The sequence below is a fragment of the Schistocerca cancellata genome, chromosome 8 (assembly GCF_023864275.1).
Source record: "Schistocerca cancellata isolate TAMUIC-IGC-003103 chromosome 8, iqSchCanc2.1, whole genome shotgun sequence".
NCBI lineage: Eukaryota > Metazoa > Arthropoda > Insecta > Orthoptera > Acrididae > Schistocerca > Schistocerca cancellata.
Window position 1 is genome coordinate 421,823,509 of NC_064633.1, and position 17,095 is coordinate 421,840,603.

General features: G+C 43.9%; 1 protein-coding gene across 3 annotated transcripts in view; it reads left to right on the forward strand.

Moving 5' to 3' along the window:
- Nucleotides 1-17,095, forward strand: part of LOC126094477 (DENN domain-containing protein Crag) — a 322,685-nt gene that overhangs the window by 240,863 nt on the left and 64,727 nt on the right. For all 3 annotated transcript variants that reach the window (XM_049908870.1, XM_049908869.1, XM_049908871.1), the window contains one exon: nt 15,454-15,520. In XM_049908870.1, coding sequence (XP_049764827.1) covers nt 15,454-15,520 — 67 coding nt within the window. The remainder of the gene's footprint in view (nt 1-15,453; nt 15,521-17,095) is intronic.

The window sequence follows — 17,095 nt, forward strand, 5'->3', positions numbered from 1 at the left end:
AAATTAAGGGCTTATGGCCCATTATTAGCTGAAATTTGGTGCCATATAAGAAAATGTGAATTTTGATGACCTCATACACAATGACCAGAGCTTCCTCCACAACCTGAGAGTACTTGACTGAACGTTTTGGATGCAAATGCCAAGTGGCTGCTCCAAGCTATCTGCATTCAGATGGGCAAGTTTGGTTTGGTTTGGTTGGTTGGGGAAGGAGACCAGACAGCGTGGTCATCGGTCTCATCGGATTAGGGAAGGAAGACGGCCGTGCCCTTTCAGAGGAACCATCCTGGCATTTGCCTGGAATGATTTAGGGAAATCACGGAAAACCTAAATCAGGATGGCCGGACGCGGGATTGAACCGTCGTCCTCCTGAAGATGGGCAAGGACCATCCCCATGCCCTGCTGTGAGGTGTCCATAGCCGAAACCAATGGTTAGTTGGCATCCAAGGTAGCTCAATACAGTGCTGACCGGAAGCATTTCTTCACTGTGGTGAAGGCCTAATTGCATACTGGAGACCAGACAAAGAGAGCACCTTTGTGTAGAAGGAGATGCAGTGGGTGTGCAATGGTTGATGCCCAGGTAATGATCTGGTGGTAATAAGCAGTTTTACCTGAAAAAAGTCCGCAGTTCACAGAAATGGCGAGGCGTGCAGCAGGTCCATAATGGCCCTGACAAGACTCTCCATGGGTCAGACACCCTGCCTTGAATTGACGTGGTCCAGTTACTCAAGAGATGGTTGGAAAAATTTAGACTACTGCAGACTGCAGTTCAGACCCATGGCCTAGAGGTTGTGCAGGTGGTCACTCGTAGTATGTCCTGTAATGACATCATCATCTGTGTACTTGAAGTAAAGCGGAATATTTGAAATGACGTGGTCCAAATAGTGTTGAAAAACTGCAGGAGCACTTGTCACCCTAAACATCAACCATTGGTATTGATGAAGGCTGAAAGGCATTTAATGACTATGAACCACTTGGTCTCATCATCCAGGAGCAGATGGTGATATGCTTTAGAGAGATCAAGACTGGAGAAGAACTGACCTGCTATTAAGCGTGTGAACAATTCCTCAGGACATAGCAGTAGGTGCATGTTGACCATGAACTGTGAATTCATGGTAGCCTTAAAATCACTGCAAAGGGGAAGCTTACCAGAGGGTTTCTTAACAGTGAAAGGGGAAGTGACCCACTCACTAGAGGAAATCAGAACATCAACATTGCAAGAGGTGAGCTGCTCCAGCTCCGTCCTGCCTTGGGAGTGGAGGGCCGTGGGAATCTTCCTAGTGTGAAAAAAAAATCCAGGTTATGTGGGCTCGAAAGTTTGTGGTGCACCCTAGGCCTTCAGCAAAAATATCCTGAAATTCTGAACAGAGAGATTCCAATAACAGATATGGGGCCTTGTCAAATACCAATTCTATGGAGTCCATGACCAAAAAGCCAAAGACGTGAAAAGCATCCAACCCAAAATGTTTTGCTGAGCTTGCATCATGGACAACAATAAAGGTAATAGGTTGAGATACTGACTTATAGGTGATTTCAGCTGTGAATTGGCCAAGTAAGGGGATTTGCTGTTTATCGTATCCCTTGAGGTGCCTGTTTACTTGCAACGACTGCAGAGAGCTGAAATCTGAATGTCTTTGGGCACTAAGCAGTAGAATGCTGCACCGTGTCTGCCTGTTGGTGCAGCTGTCACGAGAGGACCAAAATCTTGATAAAAGGCTTGGAATCCTGATCAATAACCAGCCAGCCCTGATGACGCAACATCCTGAACATCCATATCCACTGCCTCTGATGCTGCGATATGTGCAGTTGGGTGGCAGACTACCAAAATGTGGCCCTTACTCTGACGTTTACAACAGATGACCCAACATGGGGGACACTATGATGTGTCATGTTGGGAGTAACATGATGCACACAATAGCAACAAGGAGTGGAGGCTGGAACACTGTACATGCATTGTGTGGGAGCCGCTGAATAGGCTGGCATGCACCACCATGACATCATCATCCCTAGATGCAGTGGATGTAGTTGAGCCACCCTGTACCACCACATCATCACACCAAACTTCCAGTTGCTGACCAGCAGATTGTGAGACGTCATACAGCTGGGAAGTTGACAAAACCTCTTCAAGGAAGGGCTTTTCTAACTGGAATTTCCTTATCTGAGGCAGAGCAAATGATAACATCATGAACAATGACATGCGCATACAAATCTTTTGACTTCTCCATTGCAAAATGGCACTTGTGACTAAGGCAGTGGAAAGTTTACAACAAACTTCTTGAGGGAATAAATACACTGCGAAGCAATAGTCAGAAAGCCTAACTCCTTAAAAAATTAGCACTGGTTGCCACATATATATTCTTGCGTTGTTAACACAGAAAAGTTGCTTCCTATATTGTGGATACAAATCAATATGCTCGTATGCTATATTATGTTTATGGATGTACAGGGATCAGACAGAAACACGGAAATGCCAAAACACAACGAAACACATTGACATGCCTAATAAGGCTCAAATGGCTCTGAGCACTAAGGGACTTAACTTCTGAGGTCATCAGTTGCCTAAAACTCAGAACTACTTAAACCTAACTAACCTAAGGACATCACACACATCCATGCATGAGGCAGGATTCGAACCTGCGTCTGTAGCGGTCGCGCGGCTCCAGACTGAAGCACCTAGAACCGCTCGGCCACTTCGGCCGGCGCCTAATAAGGGATAGGAAACCTGTTAGCCTTCAAAACAGCTTCCATTCTCCTCAGAATGTATAAATACAGGTCCAGTGTGGTTCCCGTGGGTATCTTATACCATTCTTTCTGCATAATACTGCAAGTTCAGGTAAGAATGACAAAGTTGAATAGTGATCTCACACCCTTCTCTTCAAAGTAAACGACAGAGGCTCTGTGTTATTGAGTTCTGGTGATGTTGGTGGCCAAGGGAGATGTGACAGTTCATCCTCATGCTCACAAAACAAGTTCTGCACAATGCAAGCTTTATGAACAAGGGCCCTGTCATCTTGGAACACAGCATCACCATTGGGAACAAATGTTGTACCTCATAGGTATGTCATCTGGCCCAGTTGTCTTTCCCTTCTTTGGTGGTTTTAGTTAATTTTGTGTTTCATGGTCTTGTATCTCAGTATCTGCCAGTTTGTTGTTTGTGCAACATTTCAAAGGAGGAACCATATTATCATCTTACATGTGAAACAATCTCAGAAGACTGAATTCAATATTTCAGGTTTTCAGATGCATTGAATGCTTGTCACATCCCTGCCCTCACCCTCAGTTTGGCTCCATTCAGCTCTTTCTGTCAGCTAGGCTGTGGCTTCATTTACATCAGAGATGAAGCTCTGTTTGCTTTCACTGCATCTTTCTAACATGCCTACTGAACCCTGGTGGATCTTTGCCCACTCTCACAACCTTGCTCAGCACGTACTTGTGGAAGGCATATTTAGCAGAGTCAACAAAGACCAAAAAATGATCAGTAAAAAAAATTATTGTAGTCACAAATTTTTGTACAGCAGTAGAAAGGAGTGCCATGAGCAAGATACTAAAAATCCTGACAGGTGGATTGTGAGTGTAGGGGAGGGGGTGGCATTTAAAGGTCACTTATTTGTTTTTTTTCTTGAATAACTCAAAAACTGCATTTTCTAGCAAAAATGTTTCCCAGTACAAAATTAAACTGCATTAAGTTTCCAACAGAAAAGGTGCTATTAATTTATCTCTATTTTACATAAAATTGAGAAATAACAAGATTATTAAAAATTGTTAAATGAAGTGGATTCAGAACAGGTATTTAATGTGGATAACACATCTAAGTGGATTAGAGCTGTATTAAGTGTATTAAGGAATGAATTTTGTTCTTAGGGTGTAATAGGGTGGAGGGAGGGGTGGATGGTAGAGGCATAAGGGAAGGCAGATTGCCAACTTGTGGTCATGCACTTGTCTCCTCTTCATAGGTCTGCAGACGGAAGAGCAAGTAGGCAAGTCCCCATTCTCTCTGCCCCTACATCACAAGAAGCAGCTACTGGATGTTTCACAAAGTTATACCAACCATTCCTCAGTTCATCTTATGAACTACTGGTGACACCACCTCTCTGTGTCAAAAGAAGCAACTACAGGATGTTTCACAAAGCTGTACTGACACTTCCTCAGCTCACCCTATGAATCACTGGTGACGCAGTGCTCATACATGCCCAGGGTGATACTTTTTTTTTGCCACAGTTTTTTTAACACTACATGGTGTACAAACGTTACTAATAATACCAACACAAGAAATACATATGGAGAGATTCTATGTAATATTTGCACAGTGATCATACTTTTAGAGAGGAAACTGATTCTTAGTAATCCTGTATGCCACCTGTAACATTGCTCTGAGAACGGTAGCTTCCCCATCATCAGTGCTGCTCACTTTTCAGTTTACAGACAGACTGCATCACTTCAGTATTTCCTGTCCAGTTCTCTACTGTGAGTAGAGCATGTATTTATACAATAGAGTTACTTTTAGTTTACAAACGGAGTACTTATTTGCAAGTATTAAGTGAGCTTTTGTGTTGATTATGTTCCTATAAAGAATGGCTGAGAAGTGTGTAATTTGTAGTTATGATGTTATCAGTGACCCATGTAGTGTTGGTGCAAAAGGGATTGGATTGGTAAATGTGGCACCTTGCTTCTGACTACTGTTTACAGCGTATTGTTGACCCTTGTAACCATGTTACGCTCACTAGTGGTGAGTTAATGAATGACTAGAAAGTTGCTGCTTGTCTCTCACCATCAACAGTGTTAATGCTAGACTGCATAAATAAATCTCTTCCAATCAGGAAATTCTGACACTTGTAGAGTGGGATGCACTGAGTGGAGCCACTTACCACACATACACAATATATCTTGCAGGCTGGGTGTGAGTATATCTAGAATGGGACTGATCATATTCAAATTTGAAACAGTAATCTGCTGTAATGCATTGCTTGACTTATGCTGAAATATCTGAAGTTCCGTAAGACCTAGGTGACCTACTTCCTTTGCAGAGGGTGACAATTTAAGCCTTTGTGCCTATTCAGATGTGAGAGCTGAGGCTGGGGTGAAACATTTGACACCCCTCACGCTGTGGATAATATTCCATCCAGTGATGGTGGAGACAATAAAATCAACATGTTGAGTACATGCAACATGTTACACTTGTGAGAGGCTTCTCATTGTACTAGACAGTTGGCAGCTCCAGCTCTTTTTACATCACAGCTCATGTAACAATTGCAAATAAGTACTCACTTAATACACTGAAAATAACTACACTATATAAACTCAGGCTTAGTGAAGTTATTTTGACTACTCACATAAGAGCACTGGACAGGAAAGGGACCGATGGCCCTTGTAGTCTGGTCCCTTCAATCCCACAAACCGACCGCTGGACAGGAAATGCTGGGGTGGTATAGTCTAGTCAACAAACGAAAATTGGGAGAAGTTGCCTTTCCTGGAAGAATGATACAGGTGCCATAAAGGATGGCTAGGAATCAGTTCCTCTCTAGCAGTGTAGAAAAGTTTGCAGAGATTTATATAGATCCTGTCCAAGACCGATTCTTGTGTTAGTAATTCATATCTGCATTCCATGTAGTCTGAAAGCACTCCCCAGCCATGTCTGTGCACTGTGTTGGCAGTGATTCATAAGGCATATTGCAGAAGGATCAATATAACTGTATGAAATGCTTCTTGAGACTTAGTGTGGTAGAGAGAATAGGGAATTGCCTCCCCACTCTAAAGTTTGCAGATTTTAGTAGAAGGGATGTACATGGTGGCAATCTGGTGACCTATCTTCCATCATGCTTGTACCCTCCCCTCCCCTCTTCTCTCCTTCCCTCCTCTCCTCTCCTCTCCTTCCCTCCTCTCCTCTCCCCTCCCCCCATCCCCTCCCCCTCTCCTCCTCTTCCTCACAATGTTACACCTGCTGAGCATAATTTACCCATTAATATGGCAATACTTCACATAGATGTAGTACACACATTTAACATTCATTTTATAGCATTAAAATACTATTTTTAATAATCTGTGAGTTTTCATGCTGCATGGAGTCCTAGAGAAAAAATGTGTAGGTTCACTTTTTTAGGAAATGTAAGTAATGTGGTGTGATTGGCTATTATGAAACATTTTCATTAGAAGTCAAAGCTTTCAAGTTATTCGAGAAGAACATAAGAAAGTGACCTTTAAATACCCTCACAACCTCATGCTTACACCCCACCAGTCAGGATTTTTAGTGTGGCTCTCCTTCCTATATCCGTACAAAAATATGCAATTACACAAATGTTTTTGCTTAATTTCCTTTAATTAACTGAACTGATTGTACAGTTTTTATCCATTTGTCCAAATCTGCACTCTCAGTGCCAAAATTTGATGTTACTACTTAGTCTGCTATTTCTATCCTGTGCCCTTGCTCTCCAAAAATATTTTCTTATCTTCTTTAATATTCCTTGAAATACGCATAGGCATTGATGCGATCGTAGTCTTCTAATCAATTGACTCTAAAGGGTTCGAAAAGTTTGGGTCTGTTAGTTACTAGGTGGTCTAAGTCATTGCCTTCACATGTCAGTTCACTTACTATCTGCTCAAAACAATTTTCAGACAAGACATTTCAGAACAACCCCCACATGAATCCCTTTCTCTGACATCAGTTTTAGTTGCCTGACTCTCCCATTCTATAGCTGGCTGGTTGAACTCTCCTTCTGTTACAGTAGCATGATCAGAAAACTTACTCTTGGTATTTGTCAAGTTGTCTCTGAGCTGCTCCTGGTGCAACTGACCTATAAATTCATCCCATTACCATGTTTGACCCTCATTTGATCCTTAACTTCATGCATATTATTTCACATTTGGAGTCTACAGTAACCTCACTATATACAACAAAATTCTTTACAACAAAAAATACACCACAAAGCATACTTGACACTGCATATTAACAGGATGTGTGCAGATGTCTTCAGTATGAACTGTTGTTGCCAAACTTATATTTAGCTCACAAGCAACTATGAACCAATAACATCAGACCCTTACGTGCTCCTTGGTGCTCAGCTGTTAGTCACTTTGTTGTTCTAATCCAGATGTAAGAGCAAATGTCAAGTATTTCTTCTTGACATTTACTTCTGTGCCATATATGAAATTTTGTTAGTTAAATATTTTGAACATGGCTGCACATCAGCAATGGTTACAGAATAGCATTTGAAGTAGACACCCAACCAGTTGCAATAAATGGTGGTTTGCAGTTAACCTTTACCATGGTTTCATGGAATTTAAAACTGTCTTCCTCAGAAGGACAAGAAACAAACTTCACATTAACAAACAGTCAATAAAGCTATCTTCACATGAAATGTGTTGGCAATGGTCTGTACATCCATAAGTAAAAATTAAGGCCCCTAGAATCAAGGGCTTTGTCACATCAATAAAACCAATCACATAAAATACCAGACCATGTTAAGAGCTACATGCCTACTCAGCATGTTCCTTGGATAGTAATTTTGACACCTCTGTGTGAAATGGTCCAAGGCAGTTTTATGATTATAGTACATCTTATCATCAGAAAATTTGGCAACATGCTGACCATTTTGATAATTTCTTAAGCTTATTGTTGTTATTAAGGAAAATATGCATCCAGTGATTTATGTTCAGTTTCTCTCTCTGACACAAACACACACACACACACACACACACACACACACACAGTTGTCAGCAGATATTATTTTAGCTTCCCTTTGAAGTTAATTTTATTATCCATTAAATTCTTTATACCAATGGATAGTTGATCAAAGATGCAAACTGTCTTCGGTTGTTGAAAACAAGCTTCTTAAGGGAGTAAATGTACAATGGTGCTGTTGTCAGTATGCCCAACTATTTAAAGAGATATCTACAAAAGGTTCTAGAGTAGATATCAGACATTATTCTTGTTATATGCTTTAGTGCAATCAACACAGAGAAACAGTTATTATCTTGGATGTTATTAACTGCTTCAGCTGTATTTAGTCCATTATTACTAGATCACTACCAGTTTTGAGGTCCTAAAAACTACATCTTAAAACATATGACTCAGACATTAGAGCGGAAAAGCTCGGAACCTTTTTTATCCAACATTCATTGTCTGTCAGAACAGAACACCGCTAAAAGGCAGTATGTCATAGAATACGGTCAGTATGACCACGCACACGGCTGCATCTCTTGTACGCGGTTCTGTATACCTTTAGGTCAGAGATGCGGACCCATCCACTATATTGGAATCCGGTTGTTTTATTCTATGACATACCGCTTTTTAGCAGTGTTTTGTTCTGACAGACAACGAATGTTGGATAAAAAGGTTCCAAGTTTTTCCGCTCTAATATTTTAGTCACTTATTCACCTGAAGTCGTGTCTTTTAGTGCCATGAAACCAGTAATGATCCAGTAATAAAGGATTGAATACAGCTGAAGCAGTTATTAATATAAGATGATTACATATAGCTGTGGTTGCCCTACCTACAAGGTTGTCCACAAACAGTTATTAATTTTCAAGTGTTGAAGATATTCCATTAGGCATAATTATAATACTTGTATCAGCAGCAAACAGAGCTATTTTTGCTCCTTGAATATGTAATGGAAGATCATTGACATAACAAAATAAGAGTGGGCCCAATATTGATCCCTGAGGTATATCTGTAATGGTTATTCTTCATTCAAAAGATGCAGTTTCATTGTGAACACTTCCTGAGTTTCTGTACAGAACACTCTGCATCCTTTTAGTTAGAGAGAATGAATACACAGTAAAGGATTAGAATCAAAAGTGTTAAGTAATCCATAAACACATTGTTTCCAAATTATTGCTGTGGCTCTTGCAGTTACTTATTACTTTAAGATTGAGTACATAGGTTTGGACTTTGTCATCTGTGGAGATGTCACCGCCAACTGTATAAAATACGACATAAATAATACTCTTTGGTAGTGATGTGAGTTTAGGCCCCCTGCTGGGAGAAATGTTTTCAACACTCTAGCTAAAATACGACATAAATAATACTCTTTGGTAGTGATGTGAGTTTAGGCCCCCTGCTGGGAGGAATGTTTTCGACACTCTAGCACACTCATTTCACTATTAACAATTGTACTGTGCACTTGCATTTCTGTTGTACATCCATTGTCACTAATAAAGTATGTGTTACCTGCATTTACTAGCATTCTGTCTCATTCTGCGAGCATTCGTGACCAGAAACAATACACATCTATTAAATTGTTTTTTCACTGGATTCTGCAGTTAAGTCACTTATGCCTTTGTAATCCAGTGACATAATGACAGTATGTTAATATGTGGAAAATGTAATACCCACTCCACTGGAAAAAATTATTCAGATCTCCATACATCTTTGTGCAGGCATCGTTCTGATTGTCCATATTCAGAGTAAGACCCATGTTGTGACTTGCCGATCATTCAAAGCGCCGCCGTGCAATTACGCGCGTCCTCTACGTGCGGCACTGTCTGCCAGCCATGCAGCAGCTGCGCCCTAAGCGGCCAGCCGAGCAGCGGCCGCTAGACTGGGACTCAGTGCTCATTCGAATGCTAACGTGTACACGTGTCTTGCTTGTCAACTTACTCTGTGACTTATATGTGTTGTGTTGTTCTGAAATATATGTGTTAAACTTGACGTTACAACAATTGGCGACAAGGTAGTGGATTTTTCCTTTTCACTGTTGACCCACAGGTTTCCATGGCTACTGTCGAGCAACTATTGCAAAATCTCCTTGAACAGCAAACGCTTCTAACAGCAGTGATTCGCGATTTCGTCGCGGTGTCAAATGCGGGGCATTTCTCGTCGTTGGCTGTACCTCCTTTTCCTCCTTACGACGAGACGGCGGAAGACTGGTCTGATTATGAAAAACGTCTTTGACAGCACTTCTTGGCATTTCATGTCACAGACGAACAACCATGTAAGTGTCTGTTCCTTTCCTGGATTTCACCTCAAATGTATTGGTTGTTGTCGCAATTGGCTCCTTTAAAGGATCCTGCGTCTTTGTCCTTTGCTGAAATGTGCTCACTTCTGTCTATTTTCAAAAGCAAATGCATGTGGTAGCCTCTCGTGTTGCCTTCTATCGTTGTCAAAAACAGCCACATCAATCCTATCGCGCTTGGGCTGCTGAACTTCATGGCCTCAGTCGAAAGTGTCAATTTGTTACTGACTTTCACAAAGAATCCTATGCTGATTCCATGGTACAGGATGCTATTATCCAGTCGGCGCCTGACAAAGAAGTTCGGCAACGTGCCCTTCAGTTGGCAAATCCGACTCTAGATGAAGTTCTCTCCATTGCGCAGTCTTTTGAAATTTCTCACGCCTCCGGTGCGCAAATAGAGGCGTGGGGTGATGTCGGGGAAATACAACCTCTGTGCGCTGTTGACGACGCGTGCGGCGTGTCCCCGCCGGCCGACGTGGCCGCAGTGCATTCCCACGCGCAGCCTCGTCCTAACCGTAAACAACCCGCTAAGAAACTGCAGCAAAACCCCCGGCAACTTCCTTCATGCCCGCGGTGTTTTACAAAACATTCACGTGAGGATTGTCCCCAACGTTGGGCTGTGTGTCACAATTGCAAAAAGAAAGGTCACGTGTCTTACGTTTGCAAACCCGACCGCATACAGGATGTTCATGAACATGACGCTGATTCTGATTCTGTGTTGTCTGTCAATTGCACTTCTTCCCTTTCAGGGAAGTTATTCCTCACTGTCCAAATCCTTGGTCGAGATGTTCGCATGCAGATGGATACCAGTTCTGCTGCCACTATAATTAATTCTCAGACGTATCTTCAGTTGGGTTCTCCACTCCTGTCACCTGTCACTCGGCAATTACGGACGTACAATAAACAGAAGATTTCTCTCTTGGGGCAGTTTAATGCTGAGGTATCTTACAAATCCGTCGTTCGCTCTGTTCCCATATTTGTGGTCGACCAGAGTAATGCAGAGAATCTTTTTGGTTTTGATGCATTTCGTGTTTTTGGGTTCTCCATAGATGACTGTCAATATCATCTCTGATGCTATTCCTTATGCCCAATTGGATTCCTTGTCGATGACATTTTCGTCCCTTTTTTCTCCTGGGTTAGACCGTGCAAACGACTTTGAAGCTCATATCACGCTCAAACCCACTGCTCGGCCTAAGTTTTTTCGGGCTCAGCCCATTCCTGTGGCCCTTCGTGATCAGGTAAAACGGGAGCTGGATCGTCTCACTACTTCAGGGGTCTTGCTTCCTGTCACTTCCAGTGAGTGGTCCTCTCCTGTCATTGTCGTTGATAAGCCAAATGGTGATATTCGTCTCTGTTTCGATTTCAAAGCCACTGTAAATGCTCAATGCCTCATCGACACTTACCCTATGCCCCGTCCTGAAGAACTGTTCACTAAACTTGCTGGAGGCCAGTATTTTTCTAAAATTGACTTGTCAGAAGCTTATCATCAACTTCGTCTCGACGCTGCTTCCCGGCAGTTTCTGGTCCTTAACACGCCTTTCGGCCTCTATCAATACCAATGCTTGCCATTCAGGGTTGCTAGCACCCCTGCTCTCTTTCAGCGGTTCTTGGAACAGTTATTGCTCCCTGCCCCTGGGTGTATCAATTACATGGACGACATTGTTGTCACTGGCTCCACCACTGAAGAACATCTTCAAAATCTCCGCACACTTTTTCATGTCTTACAGACTGCTGGTCTTAAGTGTAATCTTCAGAAATCACAATTTTTTCAGGCATCTATCACGTACTTGGGGTTTCAACTCTCTCTCGGGATGGTATTCATCCGCTTCAGCAAACTGTCGCTGCGATCGATGCCCTTCCTCGCCCTACATCTGTTAAGGAACTGCAGGCCTTCTTGGGGAAAATAGCATACTATCACAAGTTTTACCGTCTGCAGCTTCGGTGGCTCAGCCGTTGCATCACCTGTTGCATAAAAAAGTGCTTTTTCACTGGTCTGCGTCATGCGATGCGGCTTTCCAGAAATTGAAGACTATGCTGAAACAGGCCCCGTGCCTGGCTACTTATCGACCTGGCCAACATCTTGCTCTTGCCACAGATGCCTCTCAATACAGAGTCGGTGCAGTCCTTGCGCACCGTTTTTCTGACGGTTCGGAACAACCCATTGCTTATGCCTCCAAAACGCTCACGGATGCCCAACAAAAGTATTTTCAAATTGAAAAAGAAGCTTTGGCCATTATTTATGCTCTTCATAAGTTTGGTGTTTTTCTCTATGGCTCAAAATTTCATCTTGTTACGGATCACAAACCACTTGTTTCCTTGTTTCATCCATCAACGTCACTTCCCGACAAGGCTGCACACCGTCTCCAGCGTTGGGCTCTTTACTTGTCTCGTTTCAATTATGAGATTCATTTCCGGCCAACGGCTCAACATGTAAATGCTGATGCTCTGTCTCGCCTTCCCATGGGTCCTGATCTGGCATTCGATAGGGACGAACTTTTGTGTTTCCACCTGGATGTTGCCGAGCAGCGGGTTGTGGACGGGTTCCCAATCAGTGGGGACAGGCTGGCGGCTGCTACGGGTTCTGACCCTACCTTCTCCCGGGTTTTACGCTGTATTCAGAAGCGTTGGCCAGACCGCCCGTCCGCTAAGACTTCTGGTCCGTTGCGGAACTGCTATACTTTGCTCTACCGCCTCACGGCTAGGGATGGTGTTATCGTCCTTTCCACTAACAATGCTTCACCGCGTGTTGTGGTACCCGCGTCTTTGCGTGCTTCGGTCTTGTGCCTCCTTCACCAAGGGCACTGGGGTGTGTCTCGCACAAAATCTCTGGCGCGCCGTCATGTGTACTGGCCTAGCATCGACTCTGAAATAGCACACATGGTCGCTGCCTGCGGCCCTTGTGCGTCACAGGCCGCTGCCCCGAAGTCATCTTTGTCACCGTGGCCTTCCTGAGAAGCCCTGGGAGCTTATTCATGCTGACTTTGCGGGATCCATTTTAGGTACTTATTGGCTCCTCGTAATTGACGCCTACTCTAACTTTCCTTTCATTGTCCGTTGCACATCGCCTACCACCGCGGCAACCACCAGTGCTCTCACCCACATTTTTTCTTTGGAAGGCCTCCCCTCTACTCTTGTTACTGATAATGGTCCACAATTTGCCTCTTCCGAATTTGCGGACTTTTGTGCTCGTCACGGCGTTATGCATGTCATGGCCTCGCCGTTCCATCCACAATCAAACGGTGAGGCTGAACGACTGATCCGCACATTTAAGGCTCAGATACGGAAACTTCTGACTTCTTCTGCTGCTGATGATGTGCTTCTCCAGTTTCTGGCATCTTACCGTTTCACCCCCATGGGCGACCACAGCCCAACTGAGCTCTTACATGGCCGACAGCCCCGCATGGTACTTCATCTTCTGCGGCCTTCCACCTCACGGCCGCGGGTGCCTTCACTTGGCCGGTTCACCGCCGACGACCTCGTCTGGGTACGGGGATATGGCAGGTGGCCAAAGTGGAGCCCGGGCCGCATCTTACGACACCGTGGCAGACGCCTGTATGAAATCCAGACGGACACGGGTGTTGCAGTGCATCATTCGGACCAGCTTCGGCCTCGTGTGCCGGCAACGCCTGTTCCGAATGCCGCTACACCACCTTCGGCTCTACCTGACACTCGGGATCTTGGCGTCTCTCAATACCCACAATGCAACCCTCTCACCATCATCGCGATGCCAGCACAAGAACGGACGCCACCAGGAGACGTGCCCATGCAGGAACCGGAGGACCATCCTCTGTCAGAGTACATCTACCCGCCTCCTCCTCCAACGGACGCCGACACATCGCCCATGTCTCCTGTCATATCAACTGGACTTGCCGCAACGGGCAGATTGGTGCATGGGGCCCCAGCAGATTCGACCCCTACGTCTCCTGTCATCTCGAAACGTTATCATCACGGACACTTCCGTCTGTACGGGAAGCCTCCTCCTCGAGACTTTACGGCAAGTCAAACAACGCCTATGGACGTTAGCCATCTCCAGGTCACCTCCATCAGGACCAGTGCAACAATTTCAAAGGGGAGAAAAGTGTTGTGACTCGCCGATCATTCAAAGTGCCGCCGCGCAATTACGCGTGTCCTCTACGTGCGGCGCTGTCTGCCGGCCATGCAGCAGCTGCGCCACCTAAGCGGCCAGCCAAGCAGCGGCCGCTAGACTGGGACTCAGTGCTCATTCAAATGCCAACGTGTACACATGTCTTGCTTGTCAACTTACTCTGTGACTTATATGTGTTGTGTTGTTCTGAAATATATGTGTTAAACTTGACGTTACAACAAACCAGCCCACAGCTGTGAGATGATAGTAATGTTGAAATTGCAACTGATGCTACATTTTTCGTCATTGCTTTTGCCATAATCCATCTACATCTGTACTCTGCAAATAACTGCTGTGGCTGAGAGTGCACTGACTTAATAAAGACTCTCTGATCCACAAATGCACTTGCCATAGGGATAGCATAGTACATTGTCTGCAGTACATTTGTTTTTACGCATCTCATGGTGCAAGCTTCAATAAATCTGCCTCTAGTGGTTATTTAATAGTTTTCAGATGTTGTGTGCACTCATCTATAGAGCATCATAATTACGTATGAGAATCAAAAGTTTTAAAATATAACATACAAATTTCTCATGCCTAAAGTACCTCCATTTGTGATTTGTAGTTGACATCCCACTGCTGCCGAAGATGGACCCTAATGTCAATTATTGAATTAAATACTTAACTGAATTGAAAAAATAAACAAAATGGCGCTCTGACAATGCAGAACCATATATGAATTTTAAGTAAAAACAGGAGAAGTTATAACTTCCACCATTTTTTTCTCATTAGCTCATTTTCTGATATTGTTATTAGGACTGCTGCAAGTAAAGTTTTCAGTAACTCTAATCTGCATAGTTAATCAAGCTTTGTATATGTATCCTAGAAGAGATAGAGAATCATACTCTCTACAAATTAGACACAGATTTTGGTAGTTATTAGGTATTGTTTATGTAATAATGAAGACTGAATGGGTACAGATGGTTGCACAATAGAGATGATCCCACATAATGTGGCAGTTGGTCTTAGCAGTGAAATAATCTAACATAAAGAAAATGCATATGGAACATGATAGAAACTTTGCAGTAACCTCTACAAAGTATGCTTCCCAGCAGCACAGTGGAAATGAGCTAAAATGTTGTTAAATGGTGCTACCCACTTTGCGCATGAGAAACTACTATTTACACTTCTGCATTAGTATGTCCTTTATTAGCAATGTACCAAAATTTGTACAGAATTAAAACTGATGTTGATATGGGCATTATCTGGATTGATGTAGGAAATTTAAACTATTTTCACTGTTATACTGAGTTACTTATAGAGATGTGTGAACACATTGTTTAACACATTAAGTTTTTTTTCAGAATAGGTGGCGTTAAGGGATTACTTGTACCCATTAGTTATTCTGATCTTTTCTTTGCTTAGGTTCAGCAGCATCATCTCAGCAGCAGCTCCTTCCAGAGATTTTGTACCCTAAAGAAACACATACCAGGTGAGATATGCTAGAAGGAAAACATTCTGTCAGATCCATAGCTACAAGGATAGCTTGAATAACAGTAATATGAGAAAATAGTTACTTTTTTTAAATGTAATATATTATAACAGTGCTCATGAAAATGAATAACATGGAAAGGAAAATAGACCTGAATGCTACATGGTGACAAAATTACATTCAGAAGAGTTGAGGATGTGAAATGGCTTTGTATAAGAAAGGACACAAAAAGCAGAGAGAAAATTACATCAATGCGGTGTTTTCTTAAATGCGTGGTACTCCCCTATGATAATACTGCCTGTTATTACAACATTGTAAGCACACATTGATTCAGCTGGTCAGTCATTATTACAGTATATTTACAAGGCCAGTATTGTATAAAAAAACTTCAACATCTACATAATTACAACATAACAAGTCCTTTCTTGACAGTAAATCATTGTTCAGTTTCAAATATTGTAAAATACAATTCACTTCTATCTTCTACGAATACATTTATTATTACTCTCTCTCACTTTCTCTTAAATTCTGTTTCAGTTTCTAATCACATTACTTTCCTCTCCTTCCATGTTGCCCCATATTTCCCTCATCTTGCCCCCACTGCCCTCCTCATCTTTTGCTCCTCTACCCCCTGCTGCCTGTCTGTCACCCTCCCCACTGCCCCATCTCTCCCCCACTGCCCCATCTCTCCCCCACTGCCCCATCTCTCCTCCACTGACCCATCTCTCCCCCATTTCTCCCAACTTTCACAACTCTTCCTCATTCCTCCCATGCTGCAACAAACACTCTGCACAGCTGCCCACCCCCCTCTCCTTCCCAAATATGGTGCTTTGTCCTTGTCCCCTGCCCTTGCGACTGTACCCTGCCCTTGCGACTGTACCCTGCCCTTGCGACTGTACCCTGCCCATGCGACTGTACCCTGCCCTTGCGACTGTACCCTGCCCTTGCGACTGTACCCTGCCCTTGCGACTGTACCCTGCCCTTGCGACTGTACCCTGCCCTTGCGACTGTACCCTGCCCTTGCGACTGTACCCTGCCCTTGCGACTGTACCCTGCCCTTGCGACTGTACCCTGCCCTTGCGACTGTACCCTGCCCTTGCGACTGTACCCTGCCCTTGCGACTGTACCCTGCCCTTGCGACTGTACCCTGCCCTTGCGACTGTACCCTGCCCTTGCGACTGTACCCTGCCCTTGCGACTGTACCCTGCCCTTGCGACTGTACCCTGCCCTTGCGACTGTACCCTGCCCTTGCGACTGTACCCTGCCCTTGCAACCGAACCCTTCCCCGCTGCCCTTGCTATGCTCTGACGCCCACCCCCTTAATATGGCCTGCACCCTTCAGTGCCACCCCCCTCCTACCAATGCCCTGCCACCTCCCTTCCTTCACCCTACACCTCTCTTTCTTTCTGGTCACCCCATGCTATGCTTTGCCCTTTCTACTTTACTCTCCCACCCCAATTTACTGGCCCCCCTTCTGTCCTGCGCTGCTCCCCCACTCCTCTCTTCTGACCCTTCTACTCTTCTCTCCCACCCCTCTTTACTCCATCTCGTCTTCCTACTCTCCAACTCCTCCTC